The sequence below is a fragment of the Poecilia reticulata genome, linkage group LG5, assembly GCF_000633615.1.
Source record: "Poecilia reticulata strain Guanapo linkage group LG5, Guppy_female_1.0+MT, whole genome shotgun sequence".
In the NCBI taxonomy this organism is placed as follows: Eukaryota; Metazoa; Chordata; class Actinopteri; order Cyprinodontiformes; family Poeciliidae; genus Poecilia; species Poecilia reticulata.
In genome coordinates, this window is record NC_024335.1 from 4756395 (window position 1) to 4776693 (window position 20299).

General features: G+C 37.7%; 1 protein-coding gene across 2 annotated transcripts in view; it reads left to right on the forward strand.

Moving 5' to 3' along the window:
• The window catches only part of slc38a3b (solute carrier family 38 member 3b), a 28980-nt gene extending 8989 nt beyond the window's left edge, over window positions 1-19991 (forward strand). The window contains exons 2-17 of one of the 2 annotated variants that reach the window (XM_017305017.1): window positions 654-827; window positions 1173-1193; window positions 1295-1376; window positions 1799-1914; window positions 6785-6858; window positions 7639-7731; window positions 8434-8515; window positions 13034-13116; window positions 14833-14891; window positions 14979-15152; window positions 15260-15339; window positions 15417-15517; window positions 15769-15893; window positions 15982-16126; window positions 16919-17022; window positions 17149-19991. In XM_017305017.1, coding sequence (XP_017160506.1) covers window positions 724-827; window positions 1173-1193; window positions 1295-1376; window positions 1799-1914; window positions 6785-6858; window positions 7639-7731; window positions 8434-8515; window positions 13034-13116; window positions 14833-14891; window positions 14979-15152; window positions 15260-15339; window positions 15417-15517; window positions 15769-15893; window positions 15982-16126; window positions 16919-17022; window positions 17149-17253 — 1548 coding nt within the window. In that variant the 5' untranslated portion in view covers window positions 654-723 and the 3' untranslated portion in view covers window positions 17254-19991. The remainder of the gene's footprint in view (window positions 1-653; window positions 828-1172; window positions 1194-1294; window positions 1377-1798; window positions 1915-6784; window positions 6859-7638; window positions 7732-8433; window positions 8516-13033; window positions 13117-14832; window positions 14892-14978; window positions 15153-15259; window positions 15340-15416; window positions 15518-15768; window positions 15894-15981; window positions 16127-16918; window positions 17023-17148) is intronic. The other variant, XM_008408714.2, reaches the window with a different exon arrangement.
• The last annotated feature ends 308 nt before the right edge of the window (window positions 19992-20299 follow it).

The following is a 20299-nucleotide window of genomic DNA, read 5'->3' on the forward strand; positions in this document are numbered from 1 at the left end:
CTTTGTTATTTTGTTACTGGTTTCAGATTCAATTAAATGTGAATTTAGTTTGCAGTGAATTAACATTTGTTTATAAAACTGTCCTAAATGAACTTGCTGTCGTTTACGGATCAACCTCATTTCAGTCTTAGCTTTGTAGAAAAGTACCTGTAAAGGTGAGGTGACTCAGGAGGCAGGAGGTCACCAGCAAGTCCAAAGTTACAATTTAAAAATGACGTGTCATACTGTTCCTATGACTCACGGTGCTTTTAATAATAATTCTTAGAAAGTGTTGGAAATAACTACGTTTTCAATGGCTGTACGGATTATAAAGTACCCCTCCCCACCTGCTGCTGCACACTTCCAGTCAGCTGGCTAAAATTATTATTATTTTTTTCTGTTACATTCAACAAAACAAATTTTGACTTTATTTTAATTTTACCAAAAGCCAGTTACTAAGTAGCAGACACAATGTTATTATAACGATGGTATTAAATTATTTTTGGCAGCAGCTGGAATAATTGTTGCTTTTCTGTTTGAGATTAACTAAATCACATCATGTACAATTTTCTTTTTAAGTTTCTATGTTTTCGCAGCTGCATCAAGAAACCTTTGTATTGTTTCTGAAGGTTGTCCTGTGAGATAAATGCTCCTGTAACCTTCTTTGTTTTTAGAAATTCAAGATCTGGAGCCCTCCTTCACTGAACGCACGCGGGCCAAAGAGAATCTGATATTTGTTAAAAGATGGAGCCTGCTGAGTCAGAGATGAACATATTATCCAATGGAAAATCCCATGATCTTGGAGATGACATGGGTGTGCCAATGAAGACGTTGTTAGCAGAAGATCAGTGAGTTGTCGTCGTATATTTCTCTCACACAGATGAATGGTTGCCTTGTTGTTATCGCAGCATGTATCATTCTATGTGCTCTTCTTGGCTCCTTTTTTGTCTCTTTGTGGTTATACTTATGTGAAAACCACATCCTTGTAACTACGCAAGAAACCAAGTGAGCCAATATTCATCGTTTATATGCAAAAAAGTAAATCAGGCTCCTTAATTTATGTTTAGTAATAAGCAGGATAGAGGTGTGGTTAGCAACATTAAGTATGACTTGTTCGTCCAAAGATTTACATTTCTTTAAATGCATGTTTGCCTTGTTTTTGTGCTGACTTCGTCTGACGGATCCTTGTGCAGAAATGGTACAGAAACTCTCAGGTATGTTTGTTACGAGCTGTGTTGAAGTTTTATTTTCTGATGTTTTCACAAGTCAAAGGTTAATAAATTGCAAATTCATTGCTGCACTTTTGATCCCCCAGGTTTGATGACCCTGAAGGTGCGCTTGAGAGCGAGGAGTTCTTACCCAACACACATGGGAAGAAACCCACACGTTTCACAGATGTAAGCATATTTAAATGCACTGTAAATTCCTGTTTTGTTGTCACAGCTGGAACATTTTATTAAAAAAGTTAACTTTTTTTTTTTCTTTGAGAACCTATATTTGCATATTCAAAGCAACCGACAATAAAATCAAGTGAATGAAAGCGCTTTACTCCATACTTTCAAAAATAATGTCTGAGCTCACTTTATTGTGCTTGCTAATGCCGGGCTGTCAGACTCTTCTGTGTTTTTTTTGGAGTAATCTTTCTTCATACAAGCTTCATGAACTTACAATAAGTTATTTACAAAAATGATAAGAATAGCTAAAAATGCAGCAATACAGAACATTTTTATAGCACTCAGTGCTGTTATAGTTTGAAATTTGCAGACATTGTGGTGATTCAAGGGTTGCTCTTGTTTTGTTTTATCAAATTCATTCCCAGTTTGAAGGAAAGACCTCCTTCGGGATGTCGGTCTTCAACCTTGGCAATGCGATCATGGGCAGTGGCATCCTAGGATTGGCTTACGCCATGGCCAACACTGGCATACTTCTCTTCTTGTGAGTAATTCATTTTTAATTTCACCTTTAAGATGATTTTGAATGATGTGATTTGGCAAATATGCCACATTTTTGCATGTTCTAATACTGACATAATTTCCTGGGTTTCAAGGGTGCATAACTTTGTCAGGATGACTTGGGTTACTTTTCTCAGTGACATTATTATTGTGTACTTTTTTATGTTTTTAAAACGGGTTTTGCAGTTTACCAGGTATGTCATGCATTGAGAAATGTATGTCATGTGGGTTTAAGCATTAACATATAAGTAGATTTGTGAGTGGAAAAGAGTTGTTTCTGAAGTGTGTCTGTCCCTTTTGAAGCACTACTGTTATACAGTGTGTGCATTGGGAGCAAGTAAATTTGCTTTGTTCATTTTCTAAAAGCACCACAAAGGTAGCAGATGGTTAGTGTTTACACATCATGGTGTTCTGGAGGTTTACGTGACGCTTTCTGAACAAGGTAAATGAACATTTTGGAAGACATTATTAGTTTCATAATTCATCAGAATACAAGACACTTTTGCTCATTTTGAAAATAGTTCATATATTTTCTAACTCTACTTACCGTTTATTAAATTCAGGATACATATTTTGAGCATATATACGGATAGAGGACACAAGAGAACAACTAGAAATCTACTTCTGCACCTGCAGAAAGAGATGACAAAGAAGAAAAGGAGAGAACCAGATCAGTGCCAAACGCGAATATGACAATAACAGCTACTCCACTGTAAGATACACAGTACTAGTTAATACAAGATGCATTTAGTAGTAACTGCAGTCCAAAATGAATAATCTAATAATCCTTGGTCATTGTTGTGATGACTTGCAAAATCCCAGCTAAATAAGCAGCCTGTATTGATGACCTGTGTGAGGGACCAGACTCAAACGAGGACAAAAAAGTGTTCAAGTAGAAAATGTTTCAATTTAATTCTTCCAAAAAATAGTTAACAAAGCATAAAAATTTGATGCAAGAATAAGTCAAAAGATAAGTAACAAATTTGGGCCCAAATGAACTGAGGTCAACTGAACTCTAACTGAACACAAACAAAACTGACCTCCAAACAAAGAACAAAAGGCTGCTTAATAAACCTGAGACTGCAGCATCTATTAGATGGGAAGCCTTCAAGGCTTTTATACGGGGTCAAATGATAAGTTACACAAGAAATAAGACAAATAGAAACTTCATGGAGATGGAAAAACTTGAAGAACAAATTAAAGAGACTGAGCTTGAGTTAAATGTAAAGGATTCTAAAGAAAAGCAACAAAAACTGCTAATATTGAGGGCAAAATATAACAAACTATCTACTAACAAAGCTTCATCAGAGATATTCAAGCTGAAACAATCCTACTACGATCAAGAAGAAAAGGCAACAGCTGTGCTTAAATGACAGAGACAGAGAGTAAAAAGGTGCGAGTGGTTTAGAGTTGATCATCTGTTCGGGTTGTTTTATTTTTCTCTTGGCGCATCACAGCCGCTGTAATTTCTGAACGTTCAATAAACGACAAACTTGGACTAATTATCTCGTTCTTTGTGACTATAGTCATTTACAACAAACATCAAACACGGTAATATGTTTCATTAAGTATTTAACAGACAAATGGCTTCTACCGTGATAATTATGTGAAATTAAATTAATTATCTAATATAAAAAATAGTTTGGTGCTGTCGGGCTCAGAGTCTGAGAGGCTTTTCCTTTATCAAACAATTTAGTTTTTTTGCCTCTTATTTAATGGAAATACTGATGTTGATAAGATTTTCTCCAAAATAATAACCTTTTTCAACCTTTATAGCTCCACTGTTGAAAATGAGGCTCTAACATTCACAAATGACATTGAAATAAAATCCAGTCCAACATCTGGTTTGAGGTGATTCCTCTGGAACCTGTTGGAAGAAAAATATCCCAACTTCAGAAGATGAGCTTTTAACCTAACAGAGCTCTGTGGTTCCTCCTAGCAGTGTGAGAGTCAGGGTGAGGAGGCGCCATGTTAGGAAGAGAAGTGGAAGCTGCAGGATCTTCAGAACAAACAGGTCATGATGCTGGGCTACTGATTATCCCTCTATCTGGACACAGGATCAATAGAACCAGTTTAAAAGCTAAAATGAATGGTTATATGCCAGACATGGAAAACTGGGATGCCCTCCATGCCATGATGTTCAGAGTTTAGGTCTCATGGCATCTCAAGGTGTCAACATTGCAGCCAGTGGGCTGAAGGAAAAAACAGCTCCATTTTGTTGCAATTCTTCTTTTTTTTTGTCATAGCACCCCCAAGAATTTAAAACTACTTTCACCCCTGCATAGCTACAATGAGCTCACTGTAGTTCTGGGGGAATGTCTTGCTTCTGATCGTTGCTATGGAAACGGTCAAATCAATTCTGCATGACTCAAACTATTAACCCTTTGCAACTGCATCACTTAATCATTCAAGGCGCCATGACGAACTTCAGAAGGGTATATTTCAGGAGGCTTGGGATTAAAACAGGGATTTTAATCTTTAAATATAAAGTTTGGATTGACAATGGTATATTAAAACCATTAATTTAAGATGGATTTTTCATCATTCTATCAGGTTTAAAATTTTTAATCATACTTGAATTAAAAATATCTTAAAAGTAAAATTAAATGTAACTTACAAACATTTACTGCTGCTGCTGTTGTAAATTGCGACAAGAAATTTTGCCTGCTTGGACAAGAGCTACAAAGAAATACTTTTGGTTTAATAATTTTACATGTTAGCATAAAAAAAAGAATAAAGAATGACCCCTAAGAAATGGTGCTGCCGCTCCATATTTGATGGGTTGTAAACGACCCATTAGAACACATTTGTTCTGTACGGTGCGGAAATGTAAACAATAGACCAGGGGTGTCAAACTCAATTTCACCGAGGGCCACTTCAGCATATTGGCCTCCCTCAACGGGCCACATTGACGGTACAAATCAAGAGCTCCCAGGTGCAGTCCTCCAGGCTGCAACTTTTAGATGCATCCCTGCTAAAACACACCCCAGACAAAAGGTTGACTTCCCTCATTAGCAGCAACTCAGATCTGTAGAGGCTTCTAATGGGTCAATCATCCAGGTGTATTAGAGAAGGAATGCATCTAAAGTTGCAGATGTAGCTCTGGAAAACTAGACTTGGGCAGCCCTAGCATAAATGTATGAAAATACAATGTTAAATAGTGGTGGAGTAACCTAAATTTACCACATGAGGGAGGCACGACATAACAAAAGAACAAATAAATACAAAATTAACTAAAGCAACCTATTAAACAAATAAAGCAAAACTAACTTTAACTTAGCACAAACGATAATAAGGCAATATTTAAGTGACAAAATTAACTAATTAAAATCAGCTTGAAACAACAAAGTACCCCCCTGCCCCTTCTCAGTCTTTCGGAATACAAATGGTTTGTTCCAGGTTTCCTCCTCCAGCTGGTTTGGCAGCACCTCAAACAAACAAACAACCAAAAAAAAGTCTAAGTAAACCATTCAGACAGACATTAACTAAAGTGTGCACCCATTAGAAAATATATGTCTAACTTTAACAGTCTATAAGCTGTAACTAATATAAAAACAAAATAAATACTAACACGATGTGGTGGTGGTGGTCGGAGCATCCTGAACACTCTGGTATGCCCACTTCTAGTCATAACCCTTTTTCTCAGACTCCGATCCCACCCTGGCTACCACAGACAAGTCCTAGAAAGGACACAGCTCAGAATAACCAAACCTCCAGACCACAGTGAGTCATGTGGGCAGGCCGTTTACTTTCACCTGAGCTGTGCAGGCTGTTGCTGTCCCACTACCACTCTCAATGTCCCAGTCATGTAGTCTGTGTTTGTGTAGCGACAGAGAATGCAAACAGCCAATTGCAGGAGAGTGAACAGAAAACATCGACTGTTGTTTACATGCCAATCAATATTAATCCATACTTTATTCATTCACTATTCCTTTCAAAATGTTCTAAAAATCTGGATGTAATTTTTTTTATCAATCTTTGAGACTTAATGTCATTGACAACAAATTATATTTTGTGTTACTTAAAAGTATTAGGCCTGTTTAAATAAATGCGCAATATCCTTGTAGTTATGCATTTATAATCAGGAGTTTTTACTTTCAAATCCGATAATTGTTACTGAATCAGTGACCACAGGGACCAAGATTCCACTCTAAATATGGTCGTATAGTTCAGAAAATTATCCCTTATCATTGGAAACTATTATCTTCCAGAAGTAATGACTAAAGGTAAAACGTTTGTCATGTTCAATAGGTTGTGGAACCAAAACTGTTTACATTGAACGGCAGCCATTTCCAAATGATTCACAAACTCTCAATCACATAATTAAAATGTAATTATTGGTACAGGATTTCAGTCATTCTGGCTCAGCTTTAATGACTTTCACATTAGCTGTGGCCATAATGAGCCCAGCGTGTTCATAATGGGCTTTAGAAAGGTCTTGAGAAAGGCTGAGGTTGCGAACGCACCCCGACTTATCTGGAATTTTCACCAGAAATTAGTGCCCAAATGTGTTTGGGTTTCTGTGCCACTGAAACTGAAAACTCTGGGGACAAAGAGATTGTAGGAAACAGCAAGTGTATGAGTATCGATCCATGTCATTTCAGTACTCTTCTAGGGTTCACAACAGATTGTTTTTTTTTAATCAACTGGATGCAATAATGGTGTCATTGAAAGGTCTTGATGTTGAAGTAATAAATATTGTTTGTAATCAATCTATTCAACCATGAACTGGAGTCCGGCTTCCCATATTTAAATTTGTAAAGACAGACTCAAGAAGACAGGCAGGATACGGTGTAAAAACAACATGCAGATTAATCTTGATACTAATAGGTTTACAACCAACTTTGTTACAGGTTTCTTCTGACTGGAGTTGCAGCCTTGTCATTATACTCCATCCATCTGCTGCTCAAATCTTCTGGCATCGTGGGTGAGTTTTGTGTCACTTTTCAACATTTTTGTACTCAAATCCTACAAACTTTTGTTTGAGAAGGAATGCATCTAAAGTTGCAGATGTAGCTCTGGAAAACTAGACTTRGGCAGCCCTAGCATAAATGTATGAAAATACAATGTYAAATAGTGGTGGAGTAACCTAAATTTACCACATGAGGGAGGCACGACATAACAAAAGAACAAATAAATACAAAATTAACTAAAGCAACCTATTAAACAAATAAAGCAAAACTAACTTTAACTTAGCACAAACGATAATAAGGGAATATTTAAGTGACAAAATTAACTAATTTTGTTAATTTTGTCACTGAGATGACTTTCACAAAAGTCATCTCACTTTTGTGAAAGTGAGATGACTTCTGTGGGATACTGATGGAAATCCATATGTTACACTCAAACTCTTTTTGAACTGAATCTGTTCTTAACACATAAAGGCCGTGGATAAAACAGAACTGTTGTTAAAACATTTGTCGTTCTGTTAAAATGTTTATATGCCACACGGTTTTTACATTTAGCAGGTTAGGTTTCCTGACAACTTTTTTGAACGCTCCAATGGATCATACAAAAATAATCTAATAATGTAAAAGATGTCATGTAACATGAAGCTAATTTTAAAATGTCCTGACAAATACTGAACCAGTTGCCTGAAAATTTGATTATGTTTTATTGCTTTTTTTTAAAAGTGGTTTTATTGTATTGCTTTGAGGAGGAGCTCAACAAATCTATCTGGCTGTAATTGTCTGTAATCTCCTTCCAGGTATTCGTTCTTATGAACAGCTGGGCTACAGGGCCTTTGGTACTCCTGGAAAAATGGCTGCTGGCATCGCAATCACCCTGCAGAACATTGGAGGCGAGCATTAAATTTATGACGGGAATTTTATAGTGCACAGTTTAACTCTGCGAGCAAGAATTATAGACCGTGAAACTGGCTTGACTTTAAACCCCCCAAACAGATAATGACATCCACCTAAATCACCGGAATTACTTTAGTTTTTGTTCTTTGTGATAAGTATGGGGTCTGGAGAAATATTACGAGAAAACAGTGAGAAGCCTGCAGGTAAACAGCTGTTTTGTTTGTGGTGGGTAAATTAAAGACAGCTGCGTGAAGCTAGAAGTCCCAAACGGAGACATTTGAAAGACAAACTGGCCTCTGTTTAAATTGATGATAAATGACTTTAGTCGTTTTTACAGGACTTTTTTTTTAATCCAAAGAGATTCAATTAAATCACTTAATTCAGAGGTAAGATAATTTTATATAAATGGTTTATTAAATGTGCAACCAGTCTGAAGACTCTGTTTGGCTGATGATAAATAACCGATGGTCATAATTCACTTTATTATAGTCACAAAAAGCTAAAATCACTTTTTCTATAGTGAAAAGAGACTAACATGAGAATAGTAATAATAGTAAAATCTACCTCAAGTAATAACTTCCATCCTCTCACATATGTAAATAAGACCTTTGCATGCCATGACATTAAATATTCCTGAGTAGTCACTCACAGGTTATAATTAAACAATATTTTGTTTGCATCTTCTTTTCTTTTTACAGCTATGTCCAGCTACCTGTACATTGTCAAATCAGAGCTGCCGCTGGTCATCCAGGCTTTCCTGAAGGCGGACCCCAACTCTGAGTGAGTGTTGCTGTTTGTTTGCTCGTCATCGCAGACACCAGAGTGCCGGCCAGTTCAAATGAAAGGCACGTTGGTCCCGCTGGTCGTTGACCCAGAGGATAGTTTTTGCATGTGGTCAGGCAGGTTGTTTGTGGAGCAAATGTTTCGCTTTCCGTGTGCTGTTGATTCGGTCAGTGTGTGTGGGGGGGTGAAAATAGTGAATGCTTAGAACTGACTGAGCGGCAGGAAGGCCTTGATAGTAAGTCTATTGGGCAATAAATAGGAGGTTCAGATGTTTTTGTCGGTGATGCAGATACAAGCAGTTAACGCTGCGTACCGTCAGTGCAATAAAGTTATCAAAATCTATTTATGTTTATATTGTTGACCCCCAGTAACTCTACAGATGTTAAAAGTCCGTTGAAATTACCAACTGTCTTCCTCACTGTTATGATCTGTGTTGTTCAGTATAGTTTATTTTGAGATTTTCTGTGTTTAGTCCTGTTTCCCTGTGAGTCTCTGTCCTGTCCTCCCCATTGATGGATCCCAGCTGTGTCTCGTTCCTGTAATTACCCTCCTAGTGTATTTAATCTCACCTGTTGTCTGTGTTCCTCGTCGGATCCTCGTCATACGTCAGTCATCATTCGTCGCACGTCGTTTGTCCTGGTCTTCATGTCAGTTAGCCGTTCAGTAGAACTGTGAAGTCCTGAGTCGGTTTAACTATAGTAGTCGTCTTAGTAGAACTGTTGAGTCCTAAGTCGGCGTCAGCTCCTGTGTCCGGTCCCGCATCAGTTGCTACCGGTGTTAGCCGTGTGCTAGTTCTCCTGCCGTGCTGCCTGTGTTTGGACTGTCCTGATTATATTCATTATTAAAATCATCTTCATCTATAACCTGGGTCTCAGCGTTTCTCCTCACCACTTCCACCCACCAAACCTTGACACTCACACCATCAATACGTTGCTTCTTAAATGATTATCTCATTGGCCAGGAATCAGAAATCAGCTCAGCCATTGTAAGCCACTGTGGTTTTTCTTTTAAACTGCTTCTACTCTTCAGAACATAGGTAGAGGTCCCCATTACCACTGACTAGAGCTGCAGATAAGTAGTAGGAAATAAATATATTAACAGTTGGTATGTTTATTAATTACTTTTTCTTTTGGCATCCCCCTGTGATGTGCTGCCCTGGGCAGAAAGTCATATTAAAATCATCACTTACTGTGCAGAATCTTTAACTTGTCCTTTTCTAATTTATAAATAAATTTCAATCAGCCAGACCTCATTTGAATAACAATTACAGGAAAGTCTTGCACTATTTCTTCCCAATTCTTAAGCATATCAAATTGAGATCTGTGGTAGAAAAGTTTGATGGCATAAAGCATTTTCTTTGGCTTGTTCACTTTTCTTGCTTTTTAGGTACAATCACTCTAAAATCCAGTGTCATGGTTAGGCACAAGGAGTGGGCAGAAAAAAAAAATACTATCAAACTTTGGAAAATTTATTGAAAGCCTGAAGAAATGGTGATCAACATTTAAAATATCAAAAGAATAGAAAATACTCAAAGCATCTGCAGATTACCGTAGTTCTGGGTTTTCACAGCTACATCTGGGGGTATCCTGTACTGCTGATTCATTTTGCACTGCAAATAAATATATTTAGAACACCATCCATCACACGGTAGCACCAGACACGTCCCAAATTTGGAATCAGATTAAGAACTGGCCTGAACAACCAGAGAGATCTTTACAACAGATGGCATGGCCTTCTTCTAATCTTAAACTAATGGAGCTCTTCCACGAAGACTCAAACAAGACGGTCCTAATATTGCACAACAACCACAGTTCCCTTCAGCTTCTTGGATCAGCACGGCCATTAGGCGTCTCAGAGGTCTCATTATGGTTAAAAACGATGCATGAAGTGCTACGACTGTTTTGTACACATGCACTCACCCAAGCGACGGCAGCAGGTGGTGTGAAACTGTGCTGCCAAATTCCAAAGCCGAGCATAAGGACAGGACAGCTCAGGGCTGGCTCTGACTGTTCGCCTCCACTTGAGGCTCCCAACATTTTCCAGGTTTGTGGCATCAAAGGAACAAAAAGGAATGTGGGCTGTGTGGTTGGCTAGGAGCTTTCTTTGTGTCCAGTAGTTCTGTAAGGAGGCGGCAACGACATGGTGGCAGTCAGCCGGACTCTTTCGAGTCATGACACGGCTCGATCCGGTTGAATTGATTACGTGATCAGGGGAAACGTGGGGTTTGCAGTGAAGTTGAGCAAGCATTTTGGAAGTGGTTAAGATTTTTCTTGAATTTACTCAAGACCTGGATTTGCAACAAATTACTTAATTACAGCTTGGAGCCACTCTGAAGAACTTGACTTTAAGTTGAACTCCACGCTGGATGGGACTCCCATTTGTCACCAGTGACTTTTGCATGTGAAAACTGATCAGCTAAAATGACCTAGTGACCAAAAGGCTACAAGACTCATGACCTGTTGTCTGTGCGTGACTTCCCGAGCTTTCAAGGGACTCCTCCAAACCCACACACACACTCCGCTTATGTCAGACATCGCTGTATGCTCAGGCCTGGAGACCTGGAACAGACACTTTATCCCTCCCCGATTCTGTTTCATTCGGGGTCAAGAATAACAGGCTCAGCAGCTGAAAAAGATGAGAGGCCTCCGGGACACAAAGACCTCTGTGTACACAAGATTTAGGTGACAATAGCGCTTAAATGGATTTACAGTAATTTATTTAAGCTGCTTGTGATATGACTTTTTCCACTGGTATTGGTTTAAAATCTATTGCCACTGAATAAAGACTGTTCACATGTTAATAAGCATGCTATTAAATATCAGGCTGTTTGTGTCTTGCATACAATATTATGAAAAAGGATTAATAGAATCCTTTTTTTCTCAGTGAAGTATAAAAACTATATTAGGGTATATTTTCTCTCATCCATGCAGGGTAAAAGTTACACCTACCAACTCTAATAAATGCCTGTACCACTACTAATATTTTTGATAATTGTCCGTCTGCAAGATCCAGAGAAACTACAGACCTTTTTTACCTCATCAAGAAGCTTGATCGCTGCTATCAGATATGGTAAAATTTACGACCTGGCTCTCTCGTGACCTTTAAGCATAAATAAAACTTTCTGTAATGTTGTAGTTTGGGCTCGTTATAGAAACTTAATGCTTTATCCGTTCAAAAACTAGCTTTAATGTGTGTTTGGGGTCATCCGCCGTCTGTTTATTTGAGGCAAAGTTGATGAATTTCGAGTTATTTCGGCATCTGCACTATTACACAAACTTTGTACAATACAACTGGCAACTAATCACACCCTTAGCATGATTCTATGATGGTCATGCTTGTTAGTACAGTCAGTGTTCTCAAATTAGAAATTGTCACCTCGACTCCTCCAAACATACTTTTTGCTCAAATAGCTCAATTTGTCTTTGTCTAAACTATTCTCCAGAAGGCAATCATTATGGGGTAGCTTCAAATTTTAGGTGTCAATTTGGGAGTGAGGATTTCTTTGTTATGAACTCGAAATACATGATCAATGTCACGAGAGAATGCAGACCAACAGACTTTATTCTGGGTTTTTCATGGGTTGAGCTTAACCGTCCAAACCAAGTTCATGTCCTCTGACGGTAACCTTTTGAGTCAGTACGCTTATATTTTTCCAATGCCCCAAACTAAACCCTGCTGAATATTTGCTGACAAGCTTAAAAGTCAGGGTCTCACCTGGAAACCAAACATTTTAGAAGAATTTAACCTGCTCTGCCAAGCAGAGGGCTTAACTATTCGGCCAGCATTATACTGGAAACATTGTTAATGACTGCAAAAAGCTTAAAGCCTGCATTAGGCTACAAATGAACAATTTATCCATATCTACTCCATTTTAGTCTAGTCTATTCTAAATCCAGTGATATGTATGCTGGTGGAGAGTGTTTGCAAACTTTTCACCGTCTATGTAGTAAACAAAGCCACTGTATTAGTTCGACACTAAACATTAGTTCAGAAATAAATTTCCAAGCACACATGCGTTTGTATTAGCGAGGAGCACACGTTACATGAGATGCCTCTGATAAATTCATCTCTCTAATGAAGAGCACAACACAGGATGTTGATTTAAAAAAAAAAAGAGCAAATAGTGCAAGTAGTTTATGATCGCATAAGTTCGTCCACGCTCAGTGTTTTATCGCTTTGGGTGAGTGATTAAGGTGTGAGACACATGTCAGCACTAACATACTTACTGAATATTTTTAGTTGGCTCGGTTATGCAACGCTCTATTCCAGTACTTCTGATGATAGCAACAGAAGCACACACATTTTTTCCACAGCCTTGGGCCTGAGAATGTTTCCATCAGGTCACCATTGGTTGGACTCTTAAATTTGTAATAGTCATAGTTATCCGTAAACAATATGTATTAGCGATTATTCACAATTCCGCACGTCCCTGTGTGTGTTTGTGTGTGTGTGTCTCTCAGAGGCAATGTTTGCAATACTGAGCTCACCAAAGTACACTCGCCTTCTCTCCAACAGTCTGTGGTACTTGAATGGAAACTACCTGGTCATCATGGTCTCTACCAGTGTCATCCTGCCCCTAGCTCTGATGAAACAGCTCGGTGAGTCATTTCGATGCATCAGCTTGGATTTCTAACAATTGTGCGTCAAGCAGAATCTGACACCAGTTCACTGTAAGCTTATGTAGATTAAAATAGATTGCTTATGTTCATTGTAAAAAAAACATATCAGACTAAACATTTCCTCATCCAGGTCAGTTGGGATTATCAAAATATTTCTGTTTGCTAAATGCCAGGATAAGGATTGAGAAGCCGTTAGGATTGTCTTTTAAGGATTGCAAGTTTCTCCTTTGTTTCCACCAAGGGTGGCCTTTATTGCACTTATTGCCTCCAAACATTAGTGTCTTTCTCCTAGAGTGGCTTTTCAAACCCTAACCTGATTTTTAATGCAGCTTTTGGTTTACTGGTCTCTTGTTTGCTGAGTGGCATTTCAGTCCATGTCGGTACAGAACACATTTCACGGTGGATAATGTCCCCCACTTTCCAGCTTCAGTCAGCATCTTCACTAGGTCTCTTTCTTCCGTCTTGAGGTTAATATCCATATAAGCAATTTGTCTTTGGCGCACAGAACCTAATGGCTAGACATTTCCATGCTGTTCATTGCTGTGTATAAGTCCGTGAACAGATAAACATGGTGCCTTCAGGGATCATGAAACCATAAAGATATTTCCCTGACATTATAAAGGGAGTAGCATGTTTGAAAAATACATCCACAGCTTTGGTTCCATTTAGCTCAAATGTTTGGGATTAACCAACCAGAAACATACAAAGGATTGACATCATCATCTGAATAAATTGTTTTAAAGCTTAATTTATGAAGAATTTTGACTTTGAAGGAAGTGACACAAAACGTCTGTCTGATAATCTGGCATTCAGCAAATAATGACGAAATTAGTAACGTTAACTCACCTACCCAGTGAAGAAAAAGGGTTTTGTCCTCTTGTTACAGTATTTTTTACTCAAAATGTATTAATGATGGCTTTATAGATTTCAAAGACTTTCAGTCAGACTTTAGAAACTCTCCTCTGAGAGCAATAACATTGCTAACTAGCTCATTGACATGTTTGCTTCTCACCATACTCTCTGCCTGACACCTCTTAAACATTTCCCCACAACGAACCAGTGTGTGCTTTAAATAAGAGCAGCTGTCATACAGGAAACACACTCTTTAGTTGTTAAGTTCAGCCAAAGCAGATACTGTGGTTTGTTATTTCAATTCTCAAATCAATGTTATAATGTCATGCTCTTTTGTCTCAAAATTGTAACTTTATAAATAGTTTGCTAAATCATTAAATGTTTTTTCCCCCCCAAGTACCTCAAATCTGACCCGCAGAGTATCGTTTTTAGACTTTCACTCAAGTTTTTTTTCGCAGCCAACATTTGCGATGTGAAGAGTGGATTAATTATGTCATTTAACATTAAGCCGGCTCGAACTCAGATGGAGCTGGTATGTTGACATCGAGCAATTAGCATGTTTTTATCCTGCTGCCAGCTGTGAGAGCAGCAGGTTCTCATCAATTACCTTCAGATAATCACACCCTCATGTCCAACATAATCTGTTTATTAACACACATCAAAAACATGTTGTTTCCACTCTCTCACCATAGTTAGGTGGTTCTGATCAAGTTTTTTTTTTTTTTTGTAGCAGCTTTAATAATAATAGGATAAGCTTAAATGTTTCTTTTCTTGTGAATCGGGGCTACAATTCAGTTCATTCTGTGTTTGCTAACTTCTTTTTTTTTTTTTTTTCATTTTCAGGTTACCTTGGTTACGCAAGCGGCTTTTCTCTCAGCTGCATGGTGTTCTTTCTGTCTGCTGTAAGTCAGTCCAGTTCTCACATAAGAGCAGCATCCTTGGGTATATTTCTCTGATAGCGTCTCCTCTTTCCTACAACCTTGTTGTAGGTTATCTATAAGAAGTTTCAGATCCCTTGCCCGTTTGAGGAGTTCTCAGCCAACAGCACCGCTGCACACCTCGACCTGAATGACTCCAACCTGGTCCATGACTACAGCGACGGCTTGCCACATGAAGACAAGGACTCGCATTGCAACCCACGCATGTTCACAATCAACTCACAGGTGGGCAGCAGACATAAATACATATTTGGTTATTTATTCCTGTATCATTTTTTTTATTTTTTTTTAAAACTTGGACACAGAGGTGCTGAACAGATTGTTCTTCACAGACGGCGTACACAATCCCGATCTTGGCTTTTGCCTTCGTTTGCCACCCTGAGGTTTTGCCCATCTACACCGAGCTACGCAAGTGAGTCTCCTGTGATATTTGACAAGAAGTCAGTGCAGAATGTGGCGTTCGCATAACTCTCCAATCTCTGATTTCAGTCCGTCAAAGAAAAAGATGCAAAAGGTTTCCAACATCTCCATCCTTCTCATGTACACCATGTACTTTCTGGCTGCTCTCTTTGGCTACCTGACTTTTTATGGTGAGGGCAGCTGACAACAAAACAAGAAAATGAGACAACAGAACTGACAATTTACCTAGAATGCTTTAAAACTGTGGAACCCTTTATCTTTACATTGACGTCGTCTCTACATCTCTATGGTTAAGAAACTAGCATCCTATTACACAGATTGCAGGCTCCCTCTAGTGGTGGCTCTTAGAAATAAAATGCTGTCCAATATTTTTTCCGTTGAAATGTTTTTGTGAATCGGTTTTATTTTAATGTCCATGCAGGTAAGGTGGAGCCGGAGCTGTTGCACACGTACAGCCGCATCGATCCCTATGACGTTTTGATCCTGTGTGTCCGAGTGGCTGTCCTCACCGCTGTGACGCTGACCGTGCCAATTGTGTTGTTCCCTGTAAGTTGGGGCCCTTAGGTTTGTTTCCACACTTGAAACAGACACGATATACTAATGTGTTTTTTCAATCGCACGATAAAATGTGCAGGTGCGCAGAGCCATCCAGGAGATGTTATTTCCCAGCAAGTCTTTCAACTGGTTACGTCATGTCGGCATCGCCTTCGTTCTGCTCGCCTTCATCAACATGCTGGTGATATTTGCTCCCAACATTCTGGGCATCTTTGGCATCATTGGTTAGTGCATTACAGCATTATTTTAATGGAAAACTTAAGTAGGTCCAGGTTAAATTTCACTTGTTTTTGTTGATTAATTCCATCATGGGTGATTAAACATGGTTCACAAATAAAAAAAATGCCTCGTCTGACCAAGATATACATCTTTTACAGTATATAATCAGAAAACAAAAAAGTTATTATTTCTCTTTACTTTGCACTGTAATGTTATGCATTGTTTTATGCATAGCTTGGAAGTGAGAACTAAGACATGTGACTAGCACATGTTTCCTCTAGGAGAAAGTGACAGGTGGAATCAATATTATTCTCAAAGTTTGTCCTCAGAGTGCAGGTCACATTTAATGAAGGTAAAAACATTGAGGACCTTTGGGGGCGACATCTTCAAAGCAGCCCTTCCTGCTCTAAAAATGTGTATATGACAGACAGAGCACAAACTAACATAAAAACCAGGAAAAGTTTTATTTTTAAATATTTATCTGAATTGGTTTGATTAGAAAAAACATATCCTGTACACATGACATAAAATAGAACTGCGGGTGGTCCATAACTCAAGCTGTCTCCGTTTTCCGAATGGGGCGATTAGTTTATGAAAATATTAAAAATAATTCCACAGCTTCATAACCAAATATGAAAATCTTATAGCTGATTTTGTAAGTGACTTTGTGAGTGATTTCTTCCGCTTCATGACAGGATATGCAACCTTGTTAATGTCCTGAAAGGAGGACAGATAAAGCCTTTCGAAGAGGAAAGTATACGTTTGTAAGACCAGCTTTCTGCCTTTATGTGATTCAGGTGCCACATCAGCTCCCTGCCTCATTTTCATTTTCCCCGCTGTCTTCTACATCCGCATCGTTCCCAAAGAGGACGAACCCATGACCTCCACTTCAAAAATACTGGTGAGGCATAAACATCTTTCATGATCCATTTCTCAACTTAGACATTTGACAGTTTAGATAATGTTGAAAAGTAGATCATTTGGCTCAAGTGCTTCTCTGTGTTTCCTAAAATATATATTTTTAAAGGCTTCGTGTTTTGCTGCTCTGGGAGTCTTCTTCATGGTGATGAGTCTGAGCTTCATTATCATCGACTGGACGTCAGGGAGCGGCCTGGCTGCTGGAGCTCACTAACAGCTGCTTCAGTTTGTGTGTGCAGTGTTTGGAAAAGGGTTGTTCGGTATGTTCGTTAGAAAGGGAGTGCTCACACGTCACCGGCTGTCCAGCACAGAGTCTGGGTCTGCCACGATTCAAAATACACACAATAATAAATGCTACGTTGGAAGGCAGATACCCGAACAAAAATCTTCTATTTGCTGCAATTTCTAATTTATTTATTTTTTATATTACAGAGAGTTTTCTAATACAGTTTGTTAAAATTACACCACAAAATCAACCCGGGAGGATGAAATGGTTGTCTCCTGCTTCTAAGGCTTTGCTTTCACGCTAATAACTGCAGCTGGTTCTGTGTAGGTAAATAAAAACAAAAGCTATTTTAAATGTTCTAAATGAGACGCACAAAGAGAAGCGGTCAGGTAGAACCAGAATCAGTATGAACTGCTCATCATCATCATGTGGAATAAGTCTTTGAAGTGCTCTAAGACTTTTGAAGTGACATGACATTTTTACTTTACTGTAAGGTTTCCAAATGAATTAAAACTGCTGTGCCTTTTATCATTTGCAGTGGCACAAAAACAAATAAATAGTGTATATTTATTTAGTTAACAAATATCTCCTTTCTGATTTCAGATGATCTATATTTAACTGCTGTCTTTGATTACGTCCAGAAAATCAATGCATTACACTTTGTTTTCTTTTATGGTGACAAAAACTGACAATGTTTATTAATAATTTAGACATTTTAAACTTTCTCCTATTACATCTCTACCCCAAACATACTGTGATTTTCTATCATAATCTTACAGTCGATTACGCCGATCCTGTTAGTTCAATAGTATGTTTTGGCAATCTATCCTAGGCATCCCTGGTAAAGAGGTGCAAACAGACTTGAAATAATTTTCTATCATAAAAAAATAACACAAATCTGATTGACTTGATTTACATGTTTGTTTTTTCCTCCCCATATGGAAGAGTAACTGGTACAAACATGGCCTCTGTGTCATACTCCAGAGAAACAGGAAGAAATTGATTACAAATGAAGCGTTACTTAAAAATCTGATCAAGATTAAAAGTAATAATGTTGCTTAATTTACATTCATTTTAGACGGGTTGAAAGTGATAAATGTTTTAAAATACAAATAACTACATAATCTGGTTTATCCTCATTTAATAAACATGATCAAATTCATTTATTTTTATGTATTTTTATCGATTCTACTAAAAAACAATGAATATAATTCTGATTTTTTATACAAATATTTATCAGGACTGGAGTCAATGGAGTCAATAAACTACTGGTGCTATTGTCTGAACATTAACATAATCCAAATTCACAAAAGTCCCTTTTCCAATAACGTTCAAATGGTCCAACAAATACTCTAACTTTCTGTATTATCTATCTATCTAAACTCATACTTCAGAGCATTGTACATATCTTAGAGTAATTTAACCAAACCTTACTGCATGTTTATACACCACAAAGTAAAAGTGCTGATTTAAATAGTGCCTGGTCTGCAGCAGATACACTGACAAAGTGTCGTGCCTTTGTGACACAGCTGCAGAGTTTTTAATGGTTCTGGTTTAACGAGCTTTTAAAGTGCTTGGATCTGAATTTACTGCCTTGCATGATGTAGTAATGTACATTTAGCAACTTTTATTGCCTGTGCTGTAGAATGATTAAAACTCAAAAAACTGCTATTGTTATGATGTTGCAAAATGTACGTATTTGACCAAATACCTCCCGAAATGGTTTTCAGAGAAACTCTGAACCCACAATGGCATGACTAAATATCCTAAATACTAAAATTCAGGTTTACAGAAAAGCTTCTAATGGATTACAAACCAAAAATATGTTACAGTGTTAACGAGGCGAGGTTTTATCGTCCATGTATGTTAAAATATAACATGTGTTTCCAAAGAGTTTTTAGTCCTTTACATGTCAGTTTTTTTTAATGGAAAGTTGTATCATGAATCTTGTAATATAAATAATCTATTTTGGATAAATATAGCAGATGAAGCTCTTACTTGCTCAGTAGTTTTTTATTGAGATAAAAGTTGAATAAACAAGATTCACAAGAATACTATTCACAAATACATATTTTAAAGTCTTTATTTCCGTTAGTCATGATGGTTCCACTGATGGCTAATGAAAATATTAAAGTTAAGATTAGAATATTATCTATAAAAGATCAATAAAAAACATTTTAATACAGAAATGTAGGCTTTATGAGAGGTATGTTTAATGCATGCTGGAAGGTTGTTTTCAAAAGGTACTTTTAATCTGACAAACAAATATGACTGAATAAGACACTAACTGTCTCTACACAGACTTTTGAAACTGATTCACACAGCTTTTCTTATGTGCCTCTCTTAACAGGATGTCTATTTTTTGCCTTTCCTGTAGATGTTATGATGCAATTGCCTTTTAGCATTGTCCTGTTTTAACATTTTATTAGTCCGCTGTGCCATCAATAACAACAGACTACCTACTGTATTGAAATGCCTTTAAATTAGTTTCACCGTTTCAGCTCTAGTCTGTGTTGTAGTAAAAATCCTTTGTATGTAAACCACTTTGTGTGAGATGTTATGCTTCAGCATGATAAACAAATCAACAAGGCAGAACTTTATATAAATAATGTATATAGATGTAAACATTTTATATTTGTGATGCTTATTTACAGTAGCTTGTAAAGTGTAAATAGTTGGGACAGTTTTTAGTTAGGAAAAAAATAAAATAATTGTACATGTTTTTATTTTGCCTTTGTTGTCTTCATTTGTCTTTCATCCAGTTCTGGCAGTTTTATTTTTGCACAAACTTTGCACATTTAATTCTTTTATTATATTAGACTTTTGAGCCAGTTGAGGCATTTTCTTTTTATCTCCAACCATCAACACAGTATTTTTCCCACAACACAGGCTATTTGTACCTTATCAGAGCTCTTGTCAAGGCTAAACTTATTTTAAGCTCTGTGGGTCATCATGACCCTGCACTCTGCCGGCAAACATAATGTGCTGACCCTCAGCAATAAATACTACTTACTACTAGTAACTGCTGCTGTTT